We start from the raw sequence: 26,761 nt of genomic DNA, 5'->3' as shown, positions 1-26,761 counted from the left end.
TATTTACAAGGTCGAGTCATTTTTCAAGAGACCAGTATACATGTTGTCTGTTATATTAGCAAGGAGCCGGTTGATTATTAAACCATCTGTAGCCAAAGAAACCATTTTGTGATTTTTGGTTTCCTTCACAAAGAACTTTGCGAGTACTTCTTTCCGGCATTCATTTTACATGTTTAAACCAACATTTCAGAAGATACAGTAATTGAGAGCATTAATAATTGCTTAATAATGTGTATCAAAAATATGTTAAGGGTTATTGCCTTCTCTGTAAACTAACGGTGTGGCTGTCCACAGTGTCACTGTTATTGATAGTTCCGGTACATTTTGGTAATGCCTTAACTTCAAGGACATTGTGTTGTGCAGATCTACCATTAGGTGGCACTAAAGTACGAAGCGCTGCGGGTGATTCAGATCATAAGAACATAAGAACATAAGAACATTAGAAAGTTTACAAACGAGAGGAGGCCATTCGGCCCATCTTGCTCGTTTGGTTGTTAGTAGCTTATTGATCCCAAAATCTCATCAAGCAGCTTCTTGAAGGATCCCAGGGTGTCAGCTTCAACAACATTACTGGGGAGTTGATTCCAGACCCTCACAATTCTCTGTGTAAAAAAGTGTCTCCTATTTTCTGTTCTGAATGCCCCTTTTTCTAAACTCCATTTGTGACCCCTGGTCCTTGTTTCTTTTTTCAGGCTGAAAAAGTCCCTTGCGTCGACACTGTCAATACCTTTTAGAATTTTGAATGCTTGAATTAGGTCGACCACGTAGTCTTCTTTGTTCAAGACTGAACAGATTCAATTCTTTTAGCCTGTCTGCATATGACATGCCTTTTAAGCCCGGAATAATTCTGGTCGCTCTTCTTTGCACTCTTTCTAGAGCAGCAATATCTTTTTTATAGCGAGGTGACCAGAACTGCACACAATATTCAAGATGAGGTCTTACTAGTGCATTGTACAGTTTTAACATTACTTCCCTTGATTTAAATTCAACACTTTTCACAATGTATCCGAGCATCTTGTTAGCCTTTTTTATAGCTTCCCCACATTGTCTAGATGAAGACATTTCTGAGTCAACAAAAACTCCTAGGTCTTTTTCATAGATTCCTTCTCCAATTTCAATATCTCCCATATGATATTTATAATGTACATTTTTATTTCCTGCGTGCAGTACCTTACACTTTTCTCTATTAAATGTCATTTGCCATGTGTCTGCCCAGTTCTGAATCTTGTCTAGATCATTTTGAATGACCTTTGCTGCTGCAACAGTGTTTGCCACTCCTCCTACTTTTGTGTCGTCTGCAAATTTAACAAGTTTGCTTACTATACCAGAATCTAAATCATTAATGTAGATTAGGAATAGCAGAGGACCTAATACTGATCCCTGTGGTACACCGCTGGTTACCACACTCCATTCTGAGGTTTTTCCTCTAATCAGTACTTTCTGTTTTCTACATGTTAACCACTCCCTAATCCATGTACATGTGTTTCCTTGAATCCCAACTGCGTTCAGTTTGAGAATTAATCTTTTGTGCGGGACTTTGTCAAAAGCTTTCTGGAAATCTAAATAAACCATGTCATATGCTTTGCAATTATCCATTATCGATGTTGCATCCTCAAAAAAATCAAGCAAGTTAGTTAGGCACGATCTCCCTTTCCTAAAACCATGTTGACTGTCTCCCAGTACCCTGTTACCATATAGGTAATTTTCCATTTTGGCTCTTATTATAGTTTCCATAAGTTTGCATATAATAGAAGTCAGGCTTACTGGTCTGTAGTTACCTGGTTCAGTTTTGTTTCCCTTTTTGTGGATCGGTATTACGTTTGCAATTTTCCAGTCTGTCGGTACCACCCCTGTGTCAAGAGACTGCTGCATGATCTTGGTTAGCGGTTTGTAAATTACTTCTTTCATTTCTTTGAGTACTACTGGGAGGATCTCATCCGGCCCAGGGGATTTGTTTATTTTAAGAGCTCCTAGTCCCTTTAACACTTCTGCCTCAGTTATGCTAAAGTTATTTAAAACTGGATAGGAACTGGATGACATGTGGGGCATGTTGTCAGTATCTTCCTTTGTAAAAACTTGTGAAAAGTAATCATTTAACATATTTGCTATTTTTTTTCTTCCTCTACGATTTTGCCATTTGTATCTCTTAAACATTTAATCTCCTCTTTGAATGTTCTCTTGCTGTTGTAATATTGGAAAAACATTTTGGAATTGGTTTTAGCTCCCTTAGCAATGTTCATTTCTATTTCTCTCTTGGCCTTTCTAACTTCCTTTTTGACTTGCATTTGCAGATCTGTGTACTCTTTCTGTGTACTTTCTTTTTGGTCCTTTTTTAATGCTCTGTAAAGTGCCTTTTTTCGCTGAATATTTTTTTTAATTGATCTATTAAACCATTTTGGCAATTTAGTTTTACATTTAGATTTGTCTACTTTAGGGATATAATTGTTTTGCGCCTCTAGTACTACGTTTTTGAAGAACAACCATCCTTCTTCTGTGGGTGTTTTCTCTATTTTACTCCAATCTACTTCTGTTAGTCTCTGTTTCATGCCTTCATAGTTTGCTTTTCTAAAATTGTAAACCTTAGCTTTAGTCTTTACTTTTGAGGATTTAAAAAACACTTCAAATGAGACCATGTTGTGGTCTGAGTTTGCCAGTGGTTCTCTGACCTCTGTTTTAGTTATTCTATCTTCGTTATTTGAAAAGACTAAATCAAGGCATGCCTCCCCTCTAGTGGGTGCCTTCACAAATTGTGTTAGGAAGCAGTCATTTGTCATTTCCACCATTTCTATTTCATCCTTCGCGCTACCCACCGGGTTTTCCCATTTTATTTGGGGGAAGCAGGATGCTTCAAAATACAAGTTACTGTTACCGAAGCGCTGGTTCACGGCTCAGTGTCACGAGGCTTCAATATTCCCATCACTATAAAACAGCAAAACTGTATAAATTGCAGCGTACATTTAGCGCTACTGTATTATGTGTATTTATATTATTGCCCAACAGTCCCCGGCTTTACCTCGGGGGGTGCGAGTGATGAACACGTTCCTCTTTGTAATAATTAAGATAATTACAGTAAACTAATTATTAAGCTCAGGTGCTGCGCCCCGACTGGGTGCAAGCTAATTCAGGCGGCTTTATATACATGTAACCAGCGCGCCTCTAGCAAGCGAGTATATCTGTTTCTTTATTGTAAATACAAAAGCGGCAGCGTGGGGGTTTGTCACAGGCTTTAGCAAGAAGGATGGGTATCGTGGATTTTAAGCTTCTTTTAGGGTAAGTTCGGTGTGTTTAAAATCTGTTTGGTTATTCGTTATCGTTGCCGTGTTTCATTGGTATATGTGTGTGTGTGTATTCTTACGTTGCTGCGATGAAGGTGTGTGTGGTGCTTGAGTGCACCCGAGTTTGTATAGAATGTGTCGATGAGTAACATTTATTCTGTCTCTCCCCTCAGGGTTGCATTGTGTATGCTGTTACCTTTGGATGTGAAGGCTCAAGCGCCACCAGGCAAGTGCTGTTTGTTTAACTATTGCATGCTCTTGTAGGCGACAGTCGAACTGCTTAAATGGTTTGAAATGTTACAAGTCGTCTCTGTCCAAGAACGGTCTTGCTTTTAAAAGCACATTATCTGCCCGTATAACCCGTTGTGTTGCGCATTTAACTGTACAAACCACTCGGGTGTGTACCGGTTAGTTCTTTGTGTTGAGTAAAGTGTAGTTAGCGAACTATTGCAAGTATCGCCTCTCTGCCCGCAGGAACCTTTGTTAACGAGTGTCGGGACCGATACTTCTGGATGACGACTAAAAGAAGCTTCCTAATTGGAGGGAATTTCCGCTTCGATATCATTGGTAAACAGGATTTGCTCGGTAACAGTAACTTGTATTTTGAAGCATCCTGCAAATGCATACAATTAAACGTCTTTGCTTTTAGGTAACGACGGCATTCACTCTCTGGACGATGCCTACTCCGCATCCTGTGGATTTACCTACTCCGTTAATATCCCCGGCGACCTGGTATTCAGAGCTTCTTTCCTTGCTTGTCACGTCTCCAGCAAGGTGCGGCCACACGACCAGCTCCGTATGTATGCCACTATTTATTACAAGCCCGTGTCGCCATGTTAACCTAATGGCTTTTCATTTTCAGGATGATTCAGAGTTCAGCTTGAGATTCCGTTTCGTTCGCATCGACCAGTTCAGCAGAGAGACTTACTTCCCGTTCTCTATGACCTGCAGTATGGCCAAGCAATGGTACCCCCGCGAAATCGTCTGTGAAGAGAACTACATGGAGGTAACCCTTTACAATCTTTGTTCCATTGTGGTAGCCCAGTTGCAATAAACAAATGTGTAATCTAATTCAACCACTGTGGTCCCTTATTTAACTTGTCAACATATTGCAACTGGTTTAGGACAGAATACCAAACAGTAATTTGCAAGTCTTGCACAGAATTAACTATTGGAGTGTCTGGAAACTTGCATCTTTGCACTAACTATTGTGCTGCCACCTGCTTCCCATATCTGCATAAATGTGCACTTTTTTAAAAATGTTTACAGCTTAACCTGACGAGAAACCAACAAGGTTGTTTTTCACCCAGATGCTCCAAATGGGTTCTGTAAATTTCATGGCTCTACACTTTACGTAGACTTCCCCCTCCTTGAAGCACTTGCTACACTTCAGCAAGGCTGTGCTTCACAGATTTGGCATTCAAAATTCCAGAGCAGCATCTGGTTCTCTCCATAGGCAATTTTCCAGACTTCACCCACCCTATGTGGAATTCCACTCTAGCTAAAGCGCACTTGTGGAAGTGGATGGTAATTGAAACTGCACGGACGTGCTAAATAAAATGTTGCTGTACAGCAGTTTAGTGATCATGTAAAATGATCATTCAAGATATTTCTCCCCCTCCCCCATGCATTTCTAGATTGCTTTAGATGATTGTTTCTGTGTTTGTTGGTGCTAATCCCTTTTTCCAGTATAGTCCCGTACCTGCTAACGGGGCTCCTCTTTACTGATCTGGCATCTACTTCTAGTAGAGTGACGGGCTCAAAGATCATTACGTATAGGGAGCTCTGAACCTAATTGGTTGTGTAACAGTATCCCCTTTTCCTGTAGATTTCTGTAAGGAGGAATGTGCCAGTTATTGCTCAGGAAGGGATGAATACTGAAGACTGGCAAGCTGCTCTCCCTGCAGTGAGTAAAACCACTAATTTGGTCTGAAGATGTTCCTGCAGCATAGCAATTTGTATAGGGTAGAATACAAGCTGCTATCCAGCCCACAGTAGCATCTTGCTGGCTGCTGTATAGCTCATCTTTAGTAAGACACGATTGCAGTCTGCAAATGCTCACGCTGCCTTCCTATGTACTAACCTGGAGCTACGGGTAATTCCGCCACAGATTTGTAACTTGGTCAATGACTTTGCTCCACACAACTTGTGCCCCTTGTAATTTTGTAGTCTATGCAGGCATGTGACTTGCTGCTCACCTGTATAAATGAAGTGTCTTGAACAAGCTTTGGAGCTTGGGTCTTGACTACTACAATCACTCTATACTTTCCCAGTCAAGCTGGTTACTTGCCTCCTACCCCAGTCCCTAGACCTTCTGCGCAGCTGCTGTGTCTCCTGTGTTCCAGGCCCAGGAAGCTGTAATGTCAGTGTGGCAGGTTGTGTTCCACAAGACTGGACAGCCAGCAAAATCCATGAATGCCTCCCTGGCTCAGTCTTGGGGCTACGTGATCAACTCCACCTCCACTAGGATCCTCTTCCGCTCACCCTATAACATGCCTGAATCGGAAAGGCTTACAGTAAGACCTCTACAAAATTGCCTTTAACTGGAGGGGGGGAGAGTTGATGGGTTCTAAATATTTACTTCTGTAGTGTGTTAAGCAGAGGTCCATGTAGGTGGGTGTGCCAAGGTTCCATATTGCTCCATTAGTGTCTCAAAGCACACTTGTATCACTGCTGTGCTTGAGCTCATTCCATGTTCTTCCAGGTTAATGGAATCCAAGTGGAAGCAATCCGGGCAACTGTCTTCTACAAGCAAAGGTGGATGCTGCTATTGGTGGACACTTCCGCTGCCTGTACCAAGAGTAAGATCTAATGCTTGGCTGTCTTGCCATGGTCCAGAGACCATGTGAAACTACTGCCATAGTGTGGTCCTTGTTAACTGGTCAATTCTAGTAGGAATTCTTTTGTAACCTCTCTGCATGCTAGCACTACAGATTCCTTCAACCAAGGGCTGTGATCATGCCATTTTCTCCATTGGCCATTGATTGCCATCTGCTTGGACTTGTATAGGATTCCCTAATGGAGCAGTTAAGCAAAAACCTCTTTTTCCCTCCTAGATATTGGTACCTTTGATGGTACACATTTGGCCTGGGTAGCACCCAGAGTCCTCACTCCACTGGTCCTGCATATAGAGAAGTTCCAGGACAAGGATATTTCCATGGGTGTGGAAGGGAAGCTGCTTGACCTTGCCACTATCCAAAGACGGAGCTATGAACTGAAGGTCAATGAGACCTTGATAGAAATTGCCATTCCTTATGGAGCAGAGGGTGGCTACCTAAAGGTAACAAGGGGGGGGGTTTACAGAAGTGGGTGGAGGGTTTGGCTATGGAGTTCCTTCACTGACAGCCAGGTAGCTTCTGGATGTGTTGCAGACTCCTTGTATCCCTAGATTGCATGCCCTTGGTGTTTTTTCTGTAAAACACTTTGACCACACTATCCCAGACACCTGGTTCATGCTCCCATGGCAGAAGTGTTGGCTGTCCTGAGTAAATACATAGTTAATTTATGTTGAGCTGTTCCTTGCAGACTCCATTGGCCAATGAACCTTCCAGCCTTGGTTCTGATGGCTTTTAATGGAGTCAACTTTAATCTTGTGACCGTGCCCTTCTGTCTCTCCAGAGTCGTGTCATAAATAACCAGTACAACCGTATCTACGCCATTGACCTATACCTTGAGCACCAGTGGGCAGATGACCTGTGGGAAGTGACCCAGCACCGCTCCTTCAAGCCAGTCCGCACCCCCTTCATTGCTGAGACCCCCTTTGTTGTCAACAGTGAGTACACTACTTGCCAGCATGGAATTTAATGGCCTTGTGCTGGTGCCAATGTGTATTGCAGCCTAAACCATGATGGCCCCCTTTAGGCCTGCCTTTGTTCTTTCCCCTGGGAGTTCCTGGACTATAACACTAGACCTGGCTATAAATCTGTAATGCTAACCTCTAAATGTCTGTGTTCCTAGATACCATCCCAGCAGAAAAGGTCTTCACGGTGACCCTTGGCGTCTTCAACCCTGACGTTGAGCTGAAGAACTTCACCATCAATGGGGTTCCTTTGACCCTTCCTGAGGCCATAAACCAAGGCATTGTGCTAACTGAGGTCCACCACCCCAATGGCACAAAGTCTTTTGTCCTGAAGGTCCCCTTCACCCATCCACTCATCCCACAAAAGGTAGGGATGAAAGCAGGCCTGTACATTAGTGGCTCAAGATCCAAGCTATACTGGTCTATTCTCCAGTACAGTTGCTGACTTTGTTCCTGCTTGCACCTTTTTTTTGTTCTTCTGGCAGTATATTGGCAATGGTGTCAGGGAGTTTACCTTGAATATCAACTACACCTTGAACATCATCCCTGAGAATGAGCCTTATTTCCACCCTGCAACCATTGTGTGTCAGATTAAGGATGTCGGTAAGTATTGGGGCTGGGAAGTGTCGCCGAACACCGACTGGACCAATTCTCTCCCAACCAAAGGATTGAATGGGTTGTGTGCCCACTCATGGAATTGGTGTCTCCACATTTTTCAATTTGAGCTAGTTTGTAAGCCTCCAGAAAATGTCATGCATGCAAGCTAGCATGCTGTCACCTTTTTTTAGGCTTTGCATACAGCTACCACACTAGCAGACATGCACCCCTATTGGTATCATCTTAATAATTGAAGTTTATGATCACTGCTGGCCAGAAACTGCTAGCGCTCGGCTAAACCCTGAACTGTATATGGCATTACTAAAGGTGGATTGTTTTTTATTGGCCTTGCAAGGTGAAGTGTTTTATTTTTGGATTAGTTATGCTGGAATACCTTCTTTGAATTCAAAATCATGTAGGATCTCCCTTCTATTGAAATTGGACTGGACAATGCTTCTAGTGAATACAAAGAAACAGTTATTGGACCTAAAATAGGTGCAACTAAATGCAGAAAGGAAGAATGAACTAAACAAAGATTCAACTCCCCACTCCTGAAAGCTGGTTAGCATTCCTATGGGAGATTCCCTTCAAGGTTAATTTTGTTCATATTTTAAAATCCCTCAAATCTCTCCTGGTTTAGGCAATTCTTGCTCTTGTGAGACTATCTTTGCGTCAAGAGAAACCCTTGTGTAAAGATGGCTTCATTTTTTTTGTATTTCCTTTTAAATGCAGAATGATCATTGCTTTGTAAAACCCACAACAATTTGTATAAATCGCATACAATTGCTATAGTGCTTCAGCTCCAAGCCTGAATTAGAAAGCAATAATACTTGCTGTATCTTGAACAAAACCTTTACTGTAAGGTTGGCTTGGGTTCAGAATGGGGATAAAACTACATGTTAGGCTTCATGGATTTTAGCTTCAACAAAACGGGTACTCCAAGGCCTTCCTGTAGGTGAAGGGTAAGTTCAGGTTCCAGCTTCTGTTTTCCTTTGCAGGGCACCAAATGTCTCTGCAAAAACACATTAACGATGTAGATAGTCCTCCACCAATATGTGCACTCTTTGTCCAGTCATGTCTTTGGTTATTCCTCTGACACTGCTGTCTAATACAAGACAGTGTTTCAAGCTCTGACTTCAAATGGCCCTGACTTGATCACTGGAGAACAAGTTTGATTTGATTCAAAGTACTTGGGGATTTTAGACATCTTCCGCTGCAGACTCCCAAGGCAAACCACTAGCGTAGTACTTTGTCTGTTTTTGGGGGAAAATCTGGATCTCTGTTCAAGCCGGTCACAGGCTGGGTCTTCCGTTGTACACAGAATGGCTTGGCACCCCATCCTTTTCTGTTTGATTCATAAACCAAAGATGAGCCACTGATGCTACAGCATGCTCTTCACTCTTCTCTTGCCTCCCCAGTACTTCCGGTGATCCAGGGCTCTTGTACTGAAAAGAGCATAGTCTTTGAAGTGATGCGTGGGAACATGGACCACCTCTGGGCCATGTACATTGAGAAACACCAGCTTACCTCTGAGCTGGTGGCTCAACGGGGCTACATCATCACCAACCAGACCAAGCTTATTGTGGAGGTGCCGCTCTTCAGTATTGGCTGCATCTACGAGGTAAGTCTGTGGAGGCTACTAGGAATGCCTTCAACTTAGCAGAGCCTCTAGAGGCTGAATTGGGTGTTGTAGGATTACCTTGTCTAGTCATTGTTCTAGTGCATTAACACTAGTACCTAGTATTTGAGCAGACCCAAACCTTGTTAAATCTGCAGTTCTCCCGGCACCACTAGGCTGGAAAGCCTGCTCCTCTGTGGGTTGGTGTGCTTCAAAGTGGGCTGGCTATTTTGAGGAATGTTGCTTGTCTCCTTTTCCAGGATATCTCCCTCCGAGGCCTCTTTGTTCGAGTAGAACTGACCTTGATGGATATCAGGACGCTGTCGGCAGTGCTGTCCTCTGTACAGCGCTGTCAGTTTGCTACCAAGCAGCTGCTGGGTAAGAAGCTGTACAAAGTGGGCTGGACTTTCTGTCTTGTATGCCATGCCACTTGTACACACGTTGGCTATAAACAAGCTGTACCAGGCTCCTTCTCCATTGCTAGAAAGAATATTCCACTGACCATGATGTTGCTTGCAGTTCAGTGCAACAATCCATAATGCCACCTTTCCAAGTTCTAAATGGTCTGCCTGGCCTCTTGCAGTCTGCAGACAAGCAACTGGTATCATTTGGGTGATGCTTCTGCAAGTAAGCCTGCACCATAGCATGATCCTTTTAGAACAGACTGGTGTGAGACCACCTACAGTTCTGGCACAGAACGTGTGCATCACCTAGATTTGTAGGATTTGAGTAACCCAATAAGCTGCATTGGGTTTGAAGTCTTGTCATGCAGTATATATGGGGGATGGACTACAAAGAGCTATGTAATGTTTTCTCTTTAGGCTTGACTAAAGAGAAATGGGATGGTTCTACAGGGTGCTTGTACAAGACTTCTGGTCATAGCTGTAGGTATCCTCTAGAGGCCACTTGGCACATGACTGGTGTGGCAATCTTGAACTGGTTCATGCAGCGAATTCTCTTTGAATGTGTCCTGGTTCAACTTCACCCCCTTCTCTCCAGTGTGCATGCCTAATGGTGTGATGACGGTGGTGGCTGTGACCATGGAGCCCATACCAGTAGTGGAACCCAGCAAGACCACCCTGCTGGACAAGACCTGCAAACCCAAAGAGTTTGACTCAACCAGGGCTCTCTTCACCTTCAGTGTCAACACCTGTGGGACCAGGAGCAAGGTGACCTGAGGTTTCCAGCATGGTGCTGTAAATCATTGCAATGGCCTTTTTATACAGGTTTTGTATTGGTAAACTGTATTGGGAGCAGTAAGTATCCCTAAAGGTGCTGTGGACTTGCCAGGTCTAACTAGCCTGTTTTGAAAGCCCAAGTGCAAGCACCTGTTGGCCTTCTAGGTTTGTTGTTGGAATACAGGATTTTCAAATGGGGCTAGTATTCGGGGGGGTGGAGGGGGGGTACTTTGTATTAATGGCTTGATGTTGTGGCAATGTTTCAGATTGTGGAGAACTACCTGATCTATGAGAATGAGGTGGTGTATACCAGAGCGCTATTCCCAGCCAATGCTCCAGTCATCACCAGGGACTCTGAATACAGGTGAGGATGAACACAACTACCTGAAATGGACACTGCTGAAGTCGGTGGCAGTGTATTCAGACTGGGGGCAAGCTGTCCAGTAGTTAACCAACTACAGGTCTTGGACAATGTAACCTAACTTAATAGGGTGTTGGCCCACCACTTATGGCCTGTATGTGCTGTGGCATAGTCTAGCAGCCTCTGCAGAATTCCAGGAGTGATGTGGCACCATTCTTCCACCAGTCAATCAATTTGCACGTGGTTGCTTGTAGGTGGAAAACACTCTCGGGCGTCACTCCCATAAAATCCATATGTCATGGCGAAGATCAGGGTCCTGGTCCTCAGACCACTGGGGGACCACACGTGCTGTGTGGATGCAGGGGCAATGTCATCCTGGAAGACATCCCACCAATGCAGGAAAATGCAATTGGGGGGGCAAAGATGATCAGTAGCGCATTGGCAGTGAGCTTGCCTTCTAAGGGAATGAGTGCACCCAAACCATGCCAGGAAAATGTGCCCCACGCTACGGAACCACCAGAACCCTTCCCTGTTGGAACCAAGCACTTGGAGCTGTAGAGTTCTTTAGGTTGGTGCCACACATGCACTCTTCCATTTGTTTAACCTGGTGGCTTCATCTGACCATATCTCATTTCTCGACTGCTCGGTAGTCCGTTGCCTGGACTTGCAAACAAGCATTGGCAGATGTGATGAGCTTTTTGTGCACTGTAACCAGACTGGTATCCTGCTTTGTGGCGTTCTTGGTGGATTGTTCATGGAACTGGTTGCTCAAGCTTCAGGTTAATTTGCTGTCATTGATCTGCAGTTGCTCTCCTGTGTCTGCCATGCACTCTGGATTATTGCATGGCTCTCTCAATCCTGGAGTGTGTGCTTCCTTTTTTTGTTTCCCTTGGACTTCCATGCCCACATAACCTTAAACATTGGTAGTGAAACATCCACAAGTTGAGCTGTTCTGGTCACTGAAGCTCATGCCAAACGTGCCCCAACAATTGCCATTTCAAAGTCTGGTCTCCTCTTGCTGCCATGCTCGCCATAATTCTAGGCAACCAAACCTGTCCAGCATGTCTATAAATGACCCTAAGCATGCTGGATGTTGGCTTAACACATGAGCCACACCTGTGTGGAAGCCCTTGTTTTCAATGGACTTGGTGTTTCCATTAGTTTTGGCCTACGTGTGTCTACTTGCTGTAAAGATTAATTCTGAAGGAACCACTTCATAAACTAGCATTTAGACATGCGTATTTGAAAAGACTATCAAACTACGTGATTCTGTGGAACTTCTCTCTCTCTCTCTCTCCTAGGCTGACAATCCGTTGCCGCTACCCCCTCAATGACACTATAAAACTGGTAGCTGAAAGACGGGCTGTCCCTGCCTCCTCCATTGGAAGAGGTCTTGGATCCCTGCAGTTCCACCCTTACAGCTCTGGGCAGACGGGTATGGCTTCTAGTGCCTAGTTTTAGCTTGCCCAGTCCTGGGACACTATTAGTAAACTTTATCCTGACTACCAGTATGAACCTACTACTATGACTCCAATTCTTGGTTTCCCAGGCCAGAAGAAAGCCACGGATGTCTTGAATCTGAAGGCCCGTCTAGCAAGAGGTTGGTATCTGGTACATGCCTTCATTCTCAATTCACTTTAATGGCCCAATTCTGTTCTGGTCTTTTGATCCCTTACCCACCAGGAATGGTGGCTATGCACAAAGAGCTGTAAAAGCATAGCAGTGATGGACGGTCTGTCTTTTCTCCTCTTCCCCCTCCCACCAGATGTGACCTTCTCCCAGTTCTATCCCGAGTTCCCTGTGTCCAAGTCTGGGCTGGAGCCCTTGTTCCTGGAGGTTGGGCTCCTCCATCACCAGAACTTGGCTGACCACCTCATCCTGCAGGACTGCTGGGCCACAGAGACCCCTGAACTGGATGCCACCCCTCAATGGGACCTGATCACTGATGGGTAAGGGGGTGGAGGCTACAAGAGTAAGCGCTCAGATAGTACTGAGCTGGAGTTTCATTGTCATTTTATGCCAGCTTGGCAGAGGGCTAAACTTTGCTTGCTAATGTTTACTGTGCTGTGGACTTGCAGTAACGGTTGCATTGCATCATAACCTGGCTGCCTAAATATACGTGACTTGTAATCCTGTCTGTGCAATGGCCTTTTCCCTCTGGTGGGAACTACATGTGGCCTTTTTTTTTTTTTTTGAGGCACTGGAGTGTTTACCCCAATTTCTTTTTAAACTAGGGTTTGCTGAAACCTCATTACCCAGTTTGAAAGACGGTTAATTTATACTGTGGTACTGATGCTTATCTGTATCCAGTTTTACATACTCTTTGGGTAGGTTTCGTGTTCAGGAATCCTACATGTTGCTGCTGCTAGCTGTGTTTGTTCCATGGACAAAGCCAACATAGCAATTTACCTAACAAATTGGTCAATTAACTGGTCTATAACCGTCTTGCTGGGAAGATCAGAGCATAGTCTAATTGCATTTTAGGATGAAGGTATTCAATAGTGGTGAACAAATTGCATGTATAAATATTGCACCCAATAAATGTATTGTATGATTTGTCTTCAGTGTACACAATCAATTGCTGACCACTCGAGGTGGTCAAGTAATAGATGGTCAAAGACCATGAAATAAGGTCTTTCTATTCATTGGAATGCCACTAGTCTTGGAATATGCAATAAATATTTATTGCATAAGATCACATCCCAAAACGAACCAAGCCAGTGTAACATTGTACCGAGCCAAGCATTCAGTACAAGCAATGGGGAAGAAATGACAACCCAATATTCACTGAGCACAGGGGTTTGAGAACCAGTAAGGAAAGAAACATTCTCCATTCCATGCAAACACTCGGATTGTCATTAGTCGTGGCAAGTAAAAAAAACCCTGCAGCTTATACTGAGGGGGGAAAAAATAAGTAAACTCTCTCTCTCTCTCTCTCCAGTGCTCAAAGTAAACTTGAGATCTAGTTCCAAGTCCGTGTAATCGTACCATCCTCTAGGAAAAACTCCTAAGCATTCTTTGTTTCAAACCCAATCCCGGGAACCTGGTCGTCATGACCTCCACAGCAGTAGGTAGTTCTATGAACTAATTTATTTGCACACTTACTCTAGGAAACAACCAAACCTGGCCATGGTTAATTGTCAAACCGCCATAACTTTTTAAATGATTTCTGACTCGGACACTCCTTCCTCTCCCGCCATGCACTAGCAGTGCTACCTGGATCCTGGAAATCCTAATGTCGCTGCCCCTTTATCTTGTGGCAATGTTTATTTTCAGTTGAACACATGGCACATATTTGACCGATCGTCACAATAACAAACGTGTAAGTCTTTGGCGGCTTTAGGATGCAGTCCTTTCCTAAAATACATGCCTCCTGTTCACCCATCAAGCGCCATGCCTTGAAACCCAGTGTGTCATTGCCTTCTAATGTGTCTTCCTTCTTTGCAGCTGCCTGGCCAGTGGAGACTCCTACAAGACCCAGTTCCACCCAGTGTCTGCCAGCGCTCTCGCAAAGAGCCCCCACCACCTGAAGAGGCTTGAGATCCAGGCTCTGTCTGTTGAAAACCATGCCCTGTGGCAACAGGTTGGTGGCATTCGGCGAGCTCAATACTGAGCCTTTTGATCTGCAGTCTCACCCTGGGGTTAATGGACATCCAGCTACTCCAGGTTTTGGGGGGGGGGGGGGCAGTCCTGCTCTAGAATAGCTTTTACAGGCTGAAATATTGGCTGGCTGTGTGTTTGACTGAACTCTGGCTCCAACTGCCTGACCTGCCCTTCCTGTTTTGCAGATGTACTTCCATTGTCTAGCTGTGGTTTGTGCTTCTGAGAAGGCAGGTGTCTGCAATAAGACCTGTATCGCTGGAGATAAAAGATCAGGTAGGCATGGTATCTGACCTCTCCTGCAGTAGATAGGATGCCCATTGTATGTTCTATAAAACTCTCAATTGCTCCTTGGATCTAACGCCTCCTTTTGGGTTATGTCTTCCAGGCCGCAGTGTTGAGCTGGCTGACTCTGTCAAAGGCTATGCTTCTGCTGGACCAGTCCAAATTGTACCCGAGGGGGAAGCAGCCGGTAAGCAGTAAAGCACAAAGATGCTAATCTCCTGCCTGCCTTTGTATTTGAGTTCCATCTCCATGGTGATGGAGAAGGGTAGGAAACTGCTGCCGCTTTGGCGCTTGCGTGGCAAGCTTCATGTATTGCTCCAAAGGGAACCTAGAGCCAATATGGCACAGGCAGGGGCTGTAGTTTCTAGAGATCAAATGCTTGTCCCAGGCACTGTGTAGAATGTAAGCAATAGCTGTGTTTGCTAACTAGCACTGCCTCGTTCCCCAGTGGACGTGTTGGGTATTGTGTAGCTTCCTCACGGTCCTAATACTTGCCATTGTCTGTCTGCTTTCAGGTGAGACTCATCTGGCCCCCTATATTCCAGTCTTGGCAGTTGCAGTGGGAGTTCTTCTACTTGCTGTTGTAGTTTTTGCTGCCAAAGCTGTGTGATGACTCTCTCTAATAAAAACTTGAATGTGTAAACTTGTGTGTGGGGTTGTTTTTTGTGGCTAGATCTCACTCTTTCATTTATTGATGCTTCAAAGGCTCTGAATAAACGGAGTAAGGTCTGGGGTATTGGATGCCTCCAGTCTTAAGCTAACATTTGTGTCCTCTTTCGGTAACTTGCTCTGCAATGCATTTGCTTGCTAAACGAATGTGATGCTTTTAGCCATGACCTGTATTTCCAATATCAATTGGTCCTTCTCTTCAAAGACATTGTACTGTGCAGCTGTAGTATTAAAGGATGCTAAAGGGGCTGGTGTCATGTGAACATTCCTGCAAACCTGTGGCTCAAAAGGCTTGGTGACTTCCAAGGGTTTATTTTCTTTCCCCCATCACTGAGTGGCTTCCAATGTGTGATATCAACACATATGCTGTGCCCGTGGCTATGAGCTTTGTGTAATGGAAAGCTCTGCTTTCAGTCACCTACGTTACTGAGATGCACAAATCAATTCTGAGCAGGCCTAGGGGCTGTTTCCTGCACTGTAAAAGCAGTTTTCCCAAACCTCTTCCTGTCTCAATGTTCTCAAACTTCTATATAGGTGCTTGCTGCATTCCAAAGAACAGCTTCCTGGAATTGTCAAACACAGCAGTGCTGACAGCCTTGGTTGTTGAGTTCTAGCAAAGACAGGCCATAGATGCATGCTGTGAAAGCTCTGTTTTACGAGCAGCAAACTGGAACCCAACAGAGCGGTTTCAGTATCGCTCACCGCTTCCCTGCGCTCCGTCGCAGGCAGCTTCTCCCCACCCTGGAGCGCTACCCTGCCTCCCAGGATGACACGCCCCCAAAACCCATTATCAATTGCTTGAACCAAATATGGGAAAGAATAGAACATTTCTTTTAAAAAAGCAAGCAATAATGAACAACTATGAATGCAAATATAGTAGAATTACATGAATCCCCAACATAACCCACTCCCCTGCTGCTCGGCTGTACGCAGACAGCGCCGTCAGCTGCACGTTGTGAAGCCTCTGGCAGTGAAAAGCGGGTCCAGAACGCCTGTGCTCATTACTATAACTATATAGTACGTATATATTTTCAATGGGAAAAACTTATTTGAAGTAACGTTAAGATTTTGTTGTAATAGTGGAAAAGATTAGGAAATTGCAACTTAAGGTAGCCACGCAAGCTTAACTGCACCCTTATGTATATGTTTCCCGTTACCCTTGACATCAGCAACGACATGACAAATTCTCCCCAAAGACTGGCCATAGAGACATAACAGTGGGAAAACTTTGTCCTTGTCATTGGTAACATGTTCAGAAACTGCAGAAATCTGCAATTGTACCTAAACATTTTAATGACGTAATTGGCTTCCAACGTAACAGTATGTTAGCAAGCATTCATAGTCAACTGTAAAGTTTGAAAGAACAATGGTTAATCACATTGCAAACGCATACATACTGCAGAAAATGCAGTGTCTCCTTTTACCACATGAAACAGTGCAGTTTATATAACAAAGCCATTGTTGCAAAGACAGAATTTTGTTGGTATGAATATGGCTGATAGCGTTTGGAGAAATATTGCTTGTTCAGTTCCAGTAATGCATAGGTCTCAAATTTATTATATAGCACTACTGTATTGTGAGTTTATTGGTTTTACTTAGAACATTGGTGAAATAATTAACTTGACAAGCATTATGGGAATGCTAATGGAGTTAGTGAACATGTTACCAATCACAAGGACTGTGATTTCCCAGTGGTATGTCTGTATGGCCAGTTTTCGGGGAGAATATGTCATGTGCTTAGTGATGTCATTGATGATGTCATTTGTAAAGTGAAGTGTGACAAGAAACATACACAAAAGGGTGCAGAGTTAAGGTTGCGTGACTACCTTAACTTGAGATTTCCTAAACTTTTGGACTTTTGCAACCAAACCTTAACGTTACTTTAACAAAGTTTTTTGCCATTGAATTTCCTTTGTTTTGGAAAACAACAACCACATCTGCCACATAATGCAGTTGTGGAAACACAACTTGCGACACTGAAAAGCACAGAAGAAATAGACATGTACCACGTATGTAATGTTTTTTGTTTGTTTGTTTGACAGATTTATTGAAGCCAAATGAAATGTTGAAAATGTTAATCCCTGCCCATGAGGCTGGAGAGGTGGGGACAGAAACGACTGTACCTGAGAATGGAGAGGGTGTATAATAAGTAACATTAAACACAGGGTCACCGTCATTGTTTACGTTTTATTATGTCAAATCAGAGAGCAGTGAACAGTTTTAAAACCTGCCTAGAGCCCCAAAGATTTGTTTGTGGGATGCAATGGTATAGTTGAACTCCAGTCAGTACCAGAACAACAAAAGAGAGGGGGGAAATAAAAAAATCCTCAAACATGTGCATATATATATATATATATATATATATATATATATATATATATATATATATATATATATATATATATGTTTATATGTGCTTATAAATATATGTTTCCCTAGTGTGGAAGGCACAAAAACATTATTACTGATTACCAATTTTAATCCAGACAGAAACACAGATGTGACCCGTGTGTGCTGAACTACATATCCCATGACTCCCTATTCAGTGCAATGCAACGGTCACATGTTGCTCTGCCTGCAACGACGTCAGACATCAATGATGTCAGACCGTTATCTTTCGGGTTCCATTTCTGTAAAACTAGGCCTCCATTAGCATTGCCATAATGCTTGAACGTCTACACGCCCGGGACTATGTGTATGCCGAGCGTGGTTCCTTACTTTGCTATACTTTTTGAGATACAGATTTTTTATTTTTTATTAACCCCCCTTTTGAGCTGATTGTAAAATCAACTTTAAACAGGACCTTCGTTCAAACCTTAACTCATTTCTGCATTCATTTTCAAGCTTTATAGCAGCAACATTTTCATGGCATGTTCAAACAACCTTATGACAATTGAAAACCTTCTTTTTTTTAAATGGCAGGCAACATTGTGATTGTTTCCATAAATATAGACCTCATGCTAAACTAAGAAACCAAAATAAAACCAAGCTGTATCTTTTACTTAGAATAGTAAGCACAACTGAAATGTTTAAAAGAAAAGCACTTTACATAAACCTTTCTTTGGTATATAGCAACATAACCTTTACTATTTTAAATAAGAAGGGGCCGCCGTTCTATTGACGGTGTAATAAGTATATGTTCGAGGCATTGGCCAGGGGTTTAATTGGGTTAATTAATGAAAGGTCTGGAATGGAAGTGGCGAGTTTGTTAACCCTCTGGTGACTGTACTGTGGAAAGGGATTTTTTTTTTTGCCTGGTCTGCGTACTTTCTACAGGCGCCACCTCTCCATAAAGGCGGAAACAATGACGTTGAGAGATGGATACGCTGTCCACTGTGAATTTTGCTGAATTTTAAGCATTCTTAAAATCCATGCCTTTTTAAAAGTTGTATTACTAATTGCATCTGATATTAAAAAATACTAATTAGATGTCTTTCATGCACAATTCATTGGATGTATACATGTGGAGATTATTAATTGTGTTTACAATTAAGTTTGTAACGTTAATGTTGTTCATGTTTTACAATAAGTATTTTTGATTTGCGTCTTTGGGTCGTTTTTATTTTCCTTATGAATGTTGATGAATAAACTTGGTCAAATTAGAAATCTGCGGTTTTATATTTTAGATAATGGTTCTTTAAAAATTCCTAAATGATGGATAATCATAACCTTTTTATCTCAGGTGATGTTTTCCGAAGGTAATCTAAGAAAAGGGGACGCTAATCGATCTTTACAATGTATAATATAATAATACTTATAACAACCTTTCTGTTTCTGTGCCAGGATGAAAAAGGTTTCTGTAGATCGTCTGCTGCGTTTTAAGTCACAGTGTTGATTCCCAATAAGCACAATAATAACTGCCAGCATCGTTATCTTCCACGCTGGTTATAATGAGATTGCAGATGGACTCCTCGCTTAGTTTTTCAGCTTTGAAATGGTCTTTATTAAAACCTTGGTCGTTTTCATGTTTTCCGTCATTCTGGTAGTACAATATCCTCTTTAAACCTTCCCCAGGTCTCTGTCTAGACCAATGTATATAAGCATCATTAATGTTGAACCCGACGGCTTTACAGCTGAAAGTTGCTCTTCTTCTTGTTGGTCTTGTGACAGACACCTGCGACTGTTCTAAAGAGACAGAAAACACTCCATCTGAAATAATAGAAGAAAAGTGATAATGCGATTCATCCGAATCACCATGATAAAATGCTGCTTCTATCGTGAGTTTAGTTTAGTAACGCATCTGAAGTTATATTACAAGTGCTAGTTTATATGAAAAATAGATAAACTCACAAAATAACGTAATGAAAATCATAAAGAATCTCAATCCAATCATCTTGAAATCTACACCAACAGGACAGCGAAGAGTACTTCTTTCTTTGGTTTAATTAGCAGGTACCAGCAGAGCCCAGTTGAAACAGATCGCTGCAAACATTCTCTGGTCTGTAGTTTTCCAAAGGGGTGTGTTTCTCAAGATTGTACAGACAAAGAGGAAGTGACTCGCACACGACGGGTTCTTGATTCAGCTGTCTAAAAGCAATCTTAAATTATGCACGCAAACACCAATCAAGCTAGCAGTGCCTTCTTTCGATTAAATGTTACTTTCTCACAATTATAGTCCTTTTTTAAAGGCGGTGAACATTCAATAAATATGTTTAAGTTGTTACGCTAGGATTGCCTGATTGACTGAATAACTCCTTACTAATTCTGATCCATCATTATCTCACCGCTGACACCAAATGTAGCAGGACAGCATCAGGAATGAGACTCAGAGGCTTTGAAGCTGCAATTTAAGCACTGGGTGCTTATGTTTAATTAACAAAAATACACAAACAGGAACAGTGGCCTAAATAAAAGGTTTAAACTAAACACTACTGTACAAACACTGATGCCAGGCTGGGCATTCGCCTTCACTGACCAGGTAGGCAGAAGCCGGGAAAAAAAGAAACTTTGTCAAACACAACCACCAGAAATCAAAACAACCAACAAAATTGAGTCACTTCAGAATTTTGATGAGCAGAACCAACAACAAGAGAACGAAAGGAACAACATCCAGGACCCTATTGACAGTGGTGACCAGACAGCAAAAAGAAGGGAGGTCATGATTGTTGGGGACTCCATATTGAGAAACACAGCAAGTTCAATTCGCAGTTTGGACCCCCTTACTACAACAGTGTGCTGCCTTCCGGGAGCCTCGGTCAAGCACATCACTGAGAACGTGGACAGGCTCCTAGAACGAACAGGAGACGACCCGGTAGTAGTCGTCCACATCGGTACAAACAACATTGGAAGAGACAGACCAAAATCCCTGCAAAACAAATTCAGAGAGCTAGGAAGGAAATTAAAAGAGAAAACCAAAACTGTGGTATTTTCTGGTATACTACCGGCACCTTGCAAAGGACCATATGGACAGCTGGAAATAATTAATCAAAACGCATGGCTGAAGACGTGGTGCACACGGGAAGGCTTCACCTGTCTTGATCATTGGACCACATTCTACAACGAGGACTATCTGTATAGACGGGACGGACTGCACTTAAATAACAAGGGAACCAGTCTACTTGGAGAAAAAATCCTCGAGCAGGTTCAGAAGCATTTAAACTAGAAAGGAAGGGGGGAGAAATCAACAAAAAAACAGAAGGGAGACCGCATCAAAACAAGAACAACAACTCAGGTAAGACAACCATTAAATGTATTTATCTAAATGCTAGAAGTATCAGAAACAAAATTCTAGAACTTGAAGCTACTGCACTAACAAGTAACTATGATGTGATAGGTGTTACAGAAACTTGGTTGTCTGAGAGTGATGGGGACAAATATAATATTTGTGGGTATACACTGTATAGGAAAGACAGGCAGGACAGAAGAGGAGGAGGGGTAGCGCTATACATAAGAAACAGTCTTGAAGCCCAGGTGTTAAACCTGGACAAAGAAAATTAAGCCGAATCAATATGGGTCAGAATAACGGACAAAAATTCAAAGGGTATAATAATAGGAGCATGCTATAGACCGCCAGATTCAGACGGTGAGCAAAATAATCTGTTATACAATGACACTAGAAATGCGTGTAGCAAAGGAGAAGCCATTCTAATGGGGGATTTCAACTTCCCCCATATAAAATGGGAAAACCCGGTGGGTAGCACGAAGGATGAAATTGAAATGGTGGAAATGACAAACGACTGCTTCCTAACACAATTTGTCAAGGCACCGACAAGAGGGGAGGCATGCCTTGATTTAGTCTTTTCAAATAACGAAGACAGAATAACTAAAACAGAGGTCAGAGAACCACTGGCAAACTCAGACCACAACATGGTCTCATTTGAAGTGTTTTTTAAAACCCCAAAAGTAATGACTAAAGCTAAGGTTTACAATTTTAGAAAAGCAAACTATGAAGGTATGAAACAGAGTCTAACAGAAGTAGATTGGAGTAAAATAGAGAAAACACCCACAGAAGAAGGATGGTTGTTCTTCAAAAATGTAGTACTAGAGGCACAAAACTATTACATCCCTAAAGTAGACAAATCTAAATGTAAAACTAAATTGCCAAAATGGTTTAATAGATCAATTAAAAAAAAAAAAATATTCAGCAAAAAAAGGCACTTTATAGAGCATTAAAAAAGGACCAAAAAGAAAGTACGCAGAAAGAGTACACGGAACTGCAAACGCAAGTCAAAAAGGAAGTTAGAAAGGCCAAGAGAGAAATAGAAATGAACATTACTAAGGGAGCTAAAACCAATTGCAAAATGTTTTTCCAATATTACAACAGCAAGAGAACATTCAAAGAGGAGATTAAATGTTTAAGAGATACAAATGGCAAAATCTTAGGTGAAGAAAAAAAAAAGCAAATATATTAAATGATTACTTTTCACAAGTTTTTACAAAGGAAGATACTGACAACATGCCCCACATGTCATCCAGTTCCTATCCAGTTTTAAATAACTTTAGCATAACTGAGGCAGAAGTGTTAAAGGGACTAGGAGCTCTTAAAATGAACAAATCCCCTGGGCCGGATGAGATCCTCCCAGTAGTACTCAAAGAAATGAAAGAAGTAATTTACAAACTGCTAACCAAGATCATGCAGCAGTCTCTGGACACAGGGGTGGTACCGACAGACTGGAAAATTGCAAACGTAATACCGATCCACAAAAAGGGAAACAAAACTGAACCAGGTAGCTACAGACCAGTAAGCCTGACTTCTATTATATGCAAACTTATGGAAATTATAATAAGATTCAAAATGGAAAATTACCTATATGGTAACAGGGTCCTGGGAGACAGTCAACATGGTTTTAGGAAAGGGAGATCGTGTCTAACTAACTTGCTTGATTTTTTTGAGGATGCAACATCGATAATGGATAATTGCAAAGCATATGACATGGTTTATTTAGATTTCCAGAAAGCTTTTGACAAAGTCCCGCACAAAAGATTAATTCTCAAACTGAACGCAGTTGGGATTCAAGGAAACACATGTACATGGATTAGGGAGTGGTTAACATGTAGAAAACAGGAAGTACTGATTAGAGGAAAAACCTCAGAATGGGGTGTGGTAACCAGTGGTGTACCACAGGGATCAGTATTAGGTCCTCTGCTATTCCTAATCTACATTAATGATTTAGATTCTGGTATAGTAAGCAAACTTGTTAAATTTGCAGACGACACAAAAGTAGGAGGAGTGGCAAACACTGTTGTAGCAGCAAAGGTCATTCAAAATGATCTAGACAAGATTCAGAACTGGGCAGACACATGGCAAATGACATTTAATAGAGAAAAGTGTAAGGTACTGCACGCAGGAAATAAAAATGTACATTATAAATATCATATGGGAGATACTGAAATTGGAGAAGGAATCTATGAAAAAGACCTAGGAGTTTTTGTTGACTCAGAAATGTCTTCATCTAGACAATGTGGGGAAGCTATAAAAAGGCTAACAAGATGCTCGGATACATTGTGAAAAGTGTTGAATTTAAATCAAGGGAAGTAATGTTAAAACTGTACAATGCACTAGTAAGACCTCATCTTGAATATTGTGTGCAGTTCTGGTCACCTCGCTATAAAAAAGATATTGCTGCTCTAGAAAGAGTGCAAAGAAGAGCGACCAGAATTATTCCGGGCTTAAAAGGCATGTCATATGCAGACAGGCTAAAAGAATTGAATCTGTTCAGTCTTGAACAAAGAAGACTACGTGGCGACCTAATTCAAGCATTCAAAATTCTAAAAGGTATTGACAGTGTCGACCCAAGGGACTTTTTCAGCCTGAAAAAAGAAACAAGGACCAGGGGTCACAAATGGAGATTAGACAAAGGGGCATTCAGAACAGAAAATAGGAGGCACTTTTTTACACAGAGAATTGTCAGGGTCTGGAATCAACTCCCCAGTAATGTTGTTGAAGCTGACACCCTGGGATCCTTCAAGAAGCTGCTTGATGAGATTCTGGGATCAGTAAGCTACTAACAACCAAAAGAGCAAGATGGGCCGAGTGGCCTCCTCTCGTTTGTAAACTTTCTTATGTTCTTATGTTCTTAATACACAGAGTATACGCAATACACAGAGTATACGCAGAGCATACGCACAACAGAGGACAGGTTACACTCACCTCCACCACAACCCCCAAACAAAGGATTTTCTCTACCTGTCAACACTATCTTCCAACACACAGAATTTTCATGTAGGGCTTTTGCCCTGCCAATGTCATTTTTTATTTCAAACCAATATCATCACTATGGGAGGAAAGGGTATTTGCTTTGCCAAATAGTGTCTCCTAGATGTATTTGTCACTCCAGTGCAATTGTAATAATAAAGTAATTATGTGCAATATATTGTAGAACCATATTCATTGGATATGTAATTTGCTTTACATTCTTTGGAAGATCGAAGAACATTGTACTGATAATTAGTGCATTTACTACTGTAGCAGAATAGTGTCACACATCTTGAAGAGAAACTGGCTCTTGTGTTCACCTTTCCATCATTAGAATTTCAATGCAAAACATTGAAATGAGACTGTTTTTAGCAGACAAGATTACAAGATGGCATAAACTACACATGTACAAGCGCGCTGACTAAAAATTAGACTTTTTTCTTCCTAAGACAGTATTTGGCATAACACCTGTAGCTTTTAAGCAAGCACACACCAGTGGCTGTTGAATCAAGGTAAATTGTACAATCCAACCCATTTTGTTAGGAAATTTAATTGCACACAAATTGAACAGCCAAGTGACTGTAAAATGTTACAAAGTAGGGAACTTTTAAAAATAAATATTTGTTGTATATTTAAAAGAGGCCTTAGATTCCTGACATTTAAAGAATAGTTGAGTTATTTATTGTGCACCCCAAACTCCAAGGAAAAGAAAACTGAACACGAACAGGTGTACATCTACATTTCCATTCTTTCTTATATCTAACATCCATTTCAACTGCAGCACACAGCAGCTGTGGATTCTGTTAAACCCAAATGTTTTGACTGATGATTTCCTGTAGATGAAACAATTCAGCCGTTCAACTGGGGTTACTTCACATGCGACCGCTTCAAGCCTAGCACAATGCCTTTCAGACATGGGCTGACAGTGTCTCGTCTGTGCTGGAGAGCGCTACGCTGGTGGAGGCAAGTCCCTCACCTGAGTAAAGGCGTCAAGTGCTCATGACAGATGCGTCCAGCTCTGGTCGGGAGGTGGTCTGGGCAGGTAGAGGAGTCCGTGGATCCTGGACATAAATGTGCTAGAGCTGAGAGCAGTCCACCTCGCTCTGCAATATTTTCTCTTTGTGCTCCGCAAAAAACATGTCCTTGTCCACACGGACAACATGTCAGTGGTTGCGTACGTGGAGGTCCACTAGGCATCGACGCCTTAGCGCACGAATGGCCCAAATTGCCTTTATACACTTTCCCGCCTATACCGCTGTTCCCTGCTTTCCTCGAGAAGGTCAGGAGAGAGGAGGTGGCAGTTCTCCTGGTGGACCCCAAATGGCCCAGGTGAACCTGGTTTTCGAATTTCTGCAACTGCTGCATGGCCAGCCCTGGCAGATCCCGGTGTGTATGGATCTCCTCAGTCGGGCAAAAGGCACCCTCAGGCACCCAGAACCGGGCAGACTCCAACTGTGGGGAACGGGACAGTCTGTCCGCCCTAGGGATCTGAGACGCAGTAGTGAGTACACTACAAAATGCTCGGACTTCTTCCGGAAGAGCATTGTACGCCTATAAATGGAAATATTTTCAAAACTGCTGCATGGCCAGCATTGCTGCATTGCCCTATAACAGTTATATTATAATTTCTGCAAGATCTACTAGAGGCGGGTGTCGCAAGTAACGTTGAATCAGCTAGGCTGGTCAGTAAAACATTGAATCCCTTTGTATGGAGAATCCCAGTAGCTAAGGCTCATGGTTCAACACTGCCTGTTATAATAATAGACATGAAATTGTTTCTCATCAAGATAAGTTTACATTTAAAATAGTTAGTAATCGTGTGCCCTAGGGAATAAACTGTTTGGTTTGACTCTGAGTTAAAAGATGATGCAACAGAAAGAGATGTTGTTTGAAATATAAAATAAGAAGCTTAAACAGATAATAAAAAGTAATTTTAAAAGTAGAGGATAGGTTTTGAAAAAGGTAAACTTCATGTGAACTTTCTTCCCGAATTTTCTGTGCGCCTGTTTTTTAGAGAAAGCCATGCCTGGTAAAGGGAGGTATAGTTGGCACGCAGAGCGAGAATTCTTTTATCAAAAGGATCATAGCGTCAAGGTTAAAATTTAACGAAGGAAATTATCTTCTCACCCTAGAAGAAGGGGGAACATTGCTCATCGCTGGAAATTAGGAAGAGTGGTATACCACTAGCGAACCGGTTTTAGCTGGTTTGTGTGCTACTGAAAAAAATAGGAGGTCGTCCGCAGTTCAGCTGAGTTCATGCTGTTAAGAAACTCATAGGACAGAGACATTATAGTCTTACACTTAAATAAAAAACAAATAGATTATCCATGAAGAGATACTCTATATTGGAAAAACATAAGATGGAAGTTCCCTATAATATCTGTTAAGCACACGCCTGTTAAGAGAGAAGGAAAACTAATTTGAAAAATAAAATGATGTAAGGGAATATGTACTTAGGCACCAAACACACAATCAAATATAATCATAACTGATAGTGTTGTATATATTTTAAACAGCACTCATATATTCAAAGTAACATTATTCTTTTTGTATACACATATAAAATAAAGGAATAGTGAACTATATTTCACCTAACTTTTTAGATAAAGGAGGGGTAGAGAAATGAGCGGATGAGATCATGGTCAAGTGTTTGGAAAGGGTGTCATATCTTAAAAAGTTGCTGACATATGGCTCTAAATTTTTAGGTTGTTGCGTGCCAAAGAAAGATAAGAAGTGTCTAAGTC

At 42.1% G+C, this 26,761-nt stretch overlaps 1 protein-coding gene across 1 annotated transcript; it reads left to right on the top strand.

Moving 5' to 3' along the window:
• The first annotated feature begins 3,751 nt into the window (after window positions 1–3,751).
• LOC121307858 lies at window positions 3,752–15,323 on the top strand. The gene is made up of 21 exons (XM_041240166.1): window positions 3,752–3,842; window positions 3,925–4,049; window positions 4,138–4,281; window positions 5,104–5,181; window positions 5,621–5,791; window positions 5,980–6,076; window positions 6,332–6,555; window positions 6,894–7,047; window positions 7,233–7,441; window positions 7,560–7,677; window positions 9,090–9,292; window positions 9,550–9,667; window positions 10,289–10,458; window positions 10,734–10,831; window positions 12,130–12,263; window positions 12,378–12,428; window positions 12,594–12,777; window positions 14,276–14,411; window positions 14,617–14,704; window positions 14,817–14,900; window positions 15,229–15,323. The coding sequence occupies exons 1-21, from the start codon at window positions 3,788–3,790 to the stop codon at window positions 15,321–15,323; spliced, it is 2,736 nt and encodes a 911-aa protein (XP_041096100.1). The 5' UTR covers window positions 3,752–3,787.
• Window positions 15,324–26,761: the final 11,438 nt, after the last annotated feature.

Source organism: Polyodon spathula, chromosome 3 (genome assembly GCF_017654505.1).
Source record: "Polyodon spathula isolate WHYD16114869_AA chromosome 3, ASM1765450v1, whole genome shotgun sequence".
Classification (NCBI taxonomy): domain Eukaryota; kingdom Metazoa; phylum Chordata; class Actinopteri; order Acipenseriformes; family Polyodontidae; genus Polyodon; species Polyodon spathula.
Note: the sequence above shows the minus strand (reverse complement) of the source record. Positions and strands in the feature narration are given on the sequence as shown.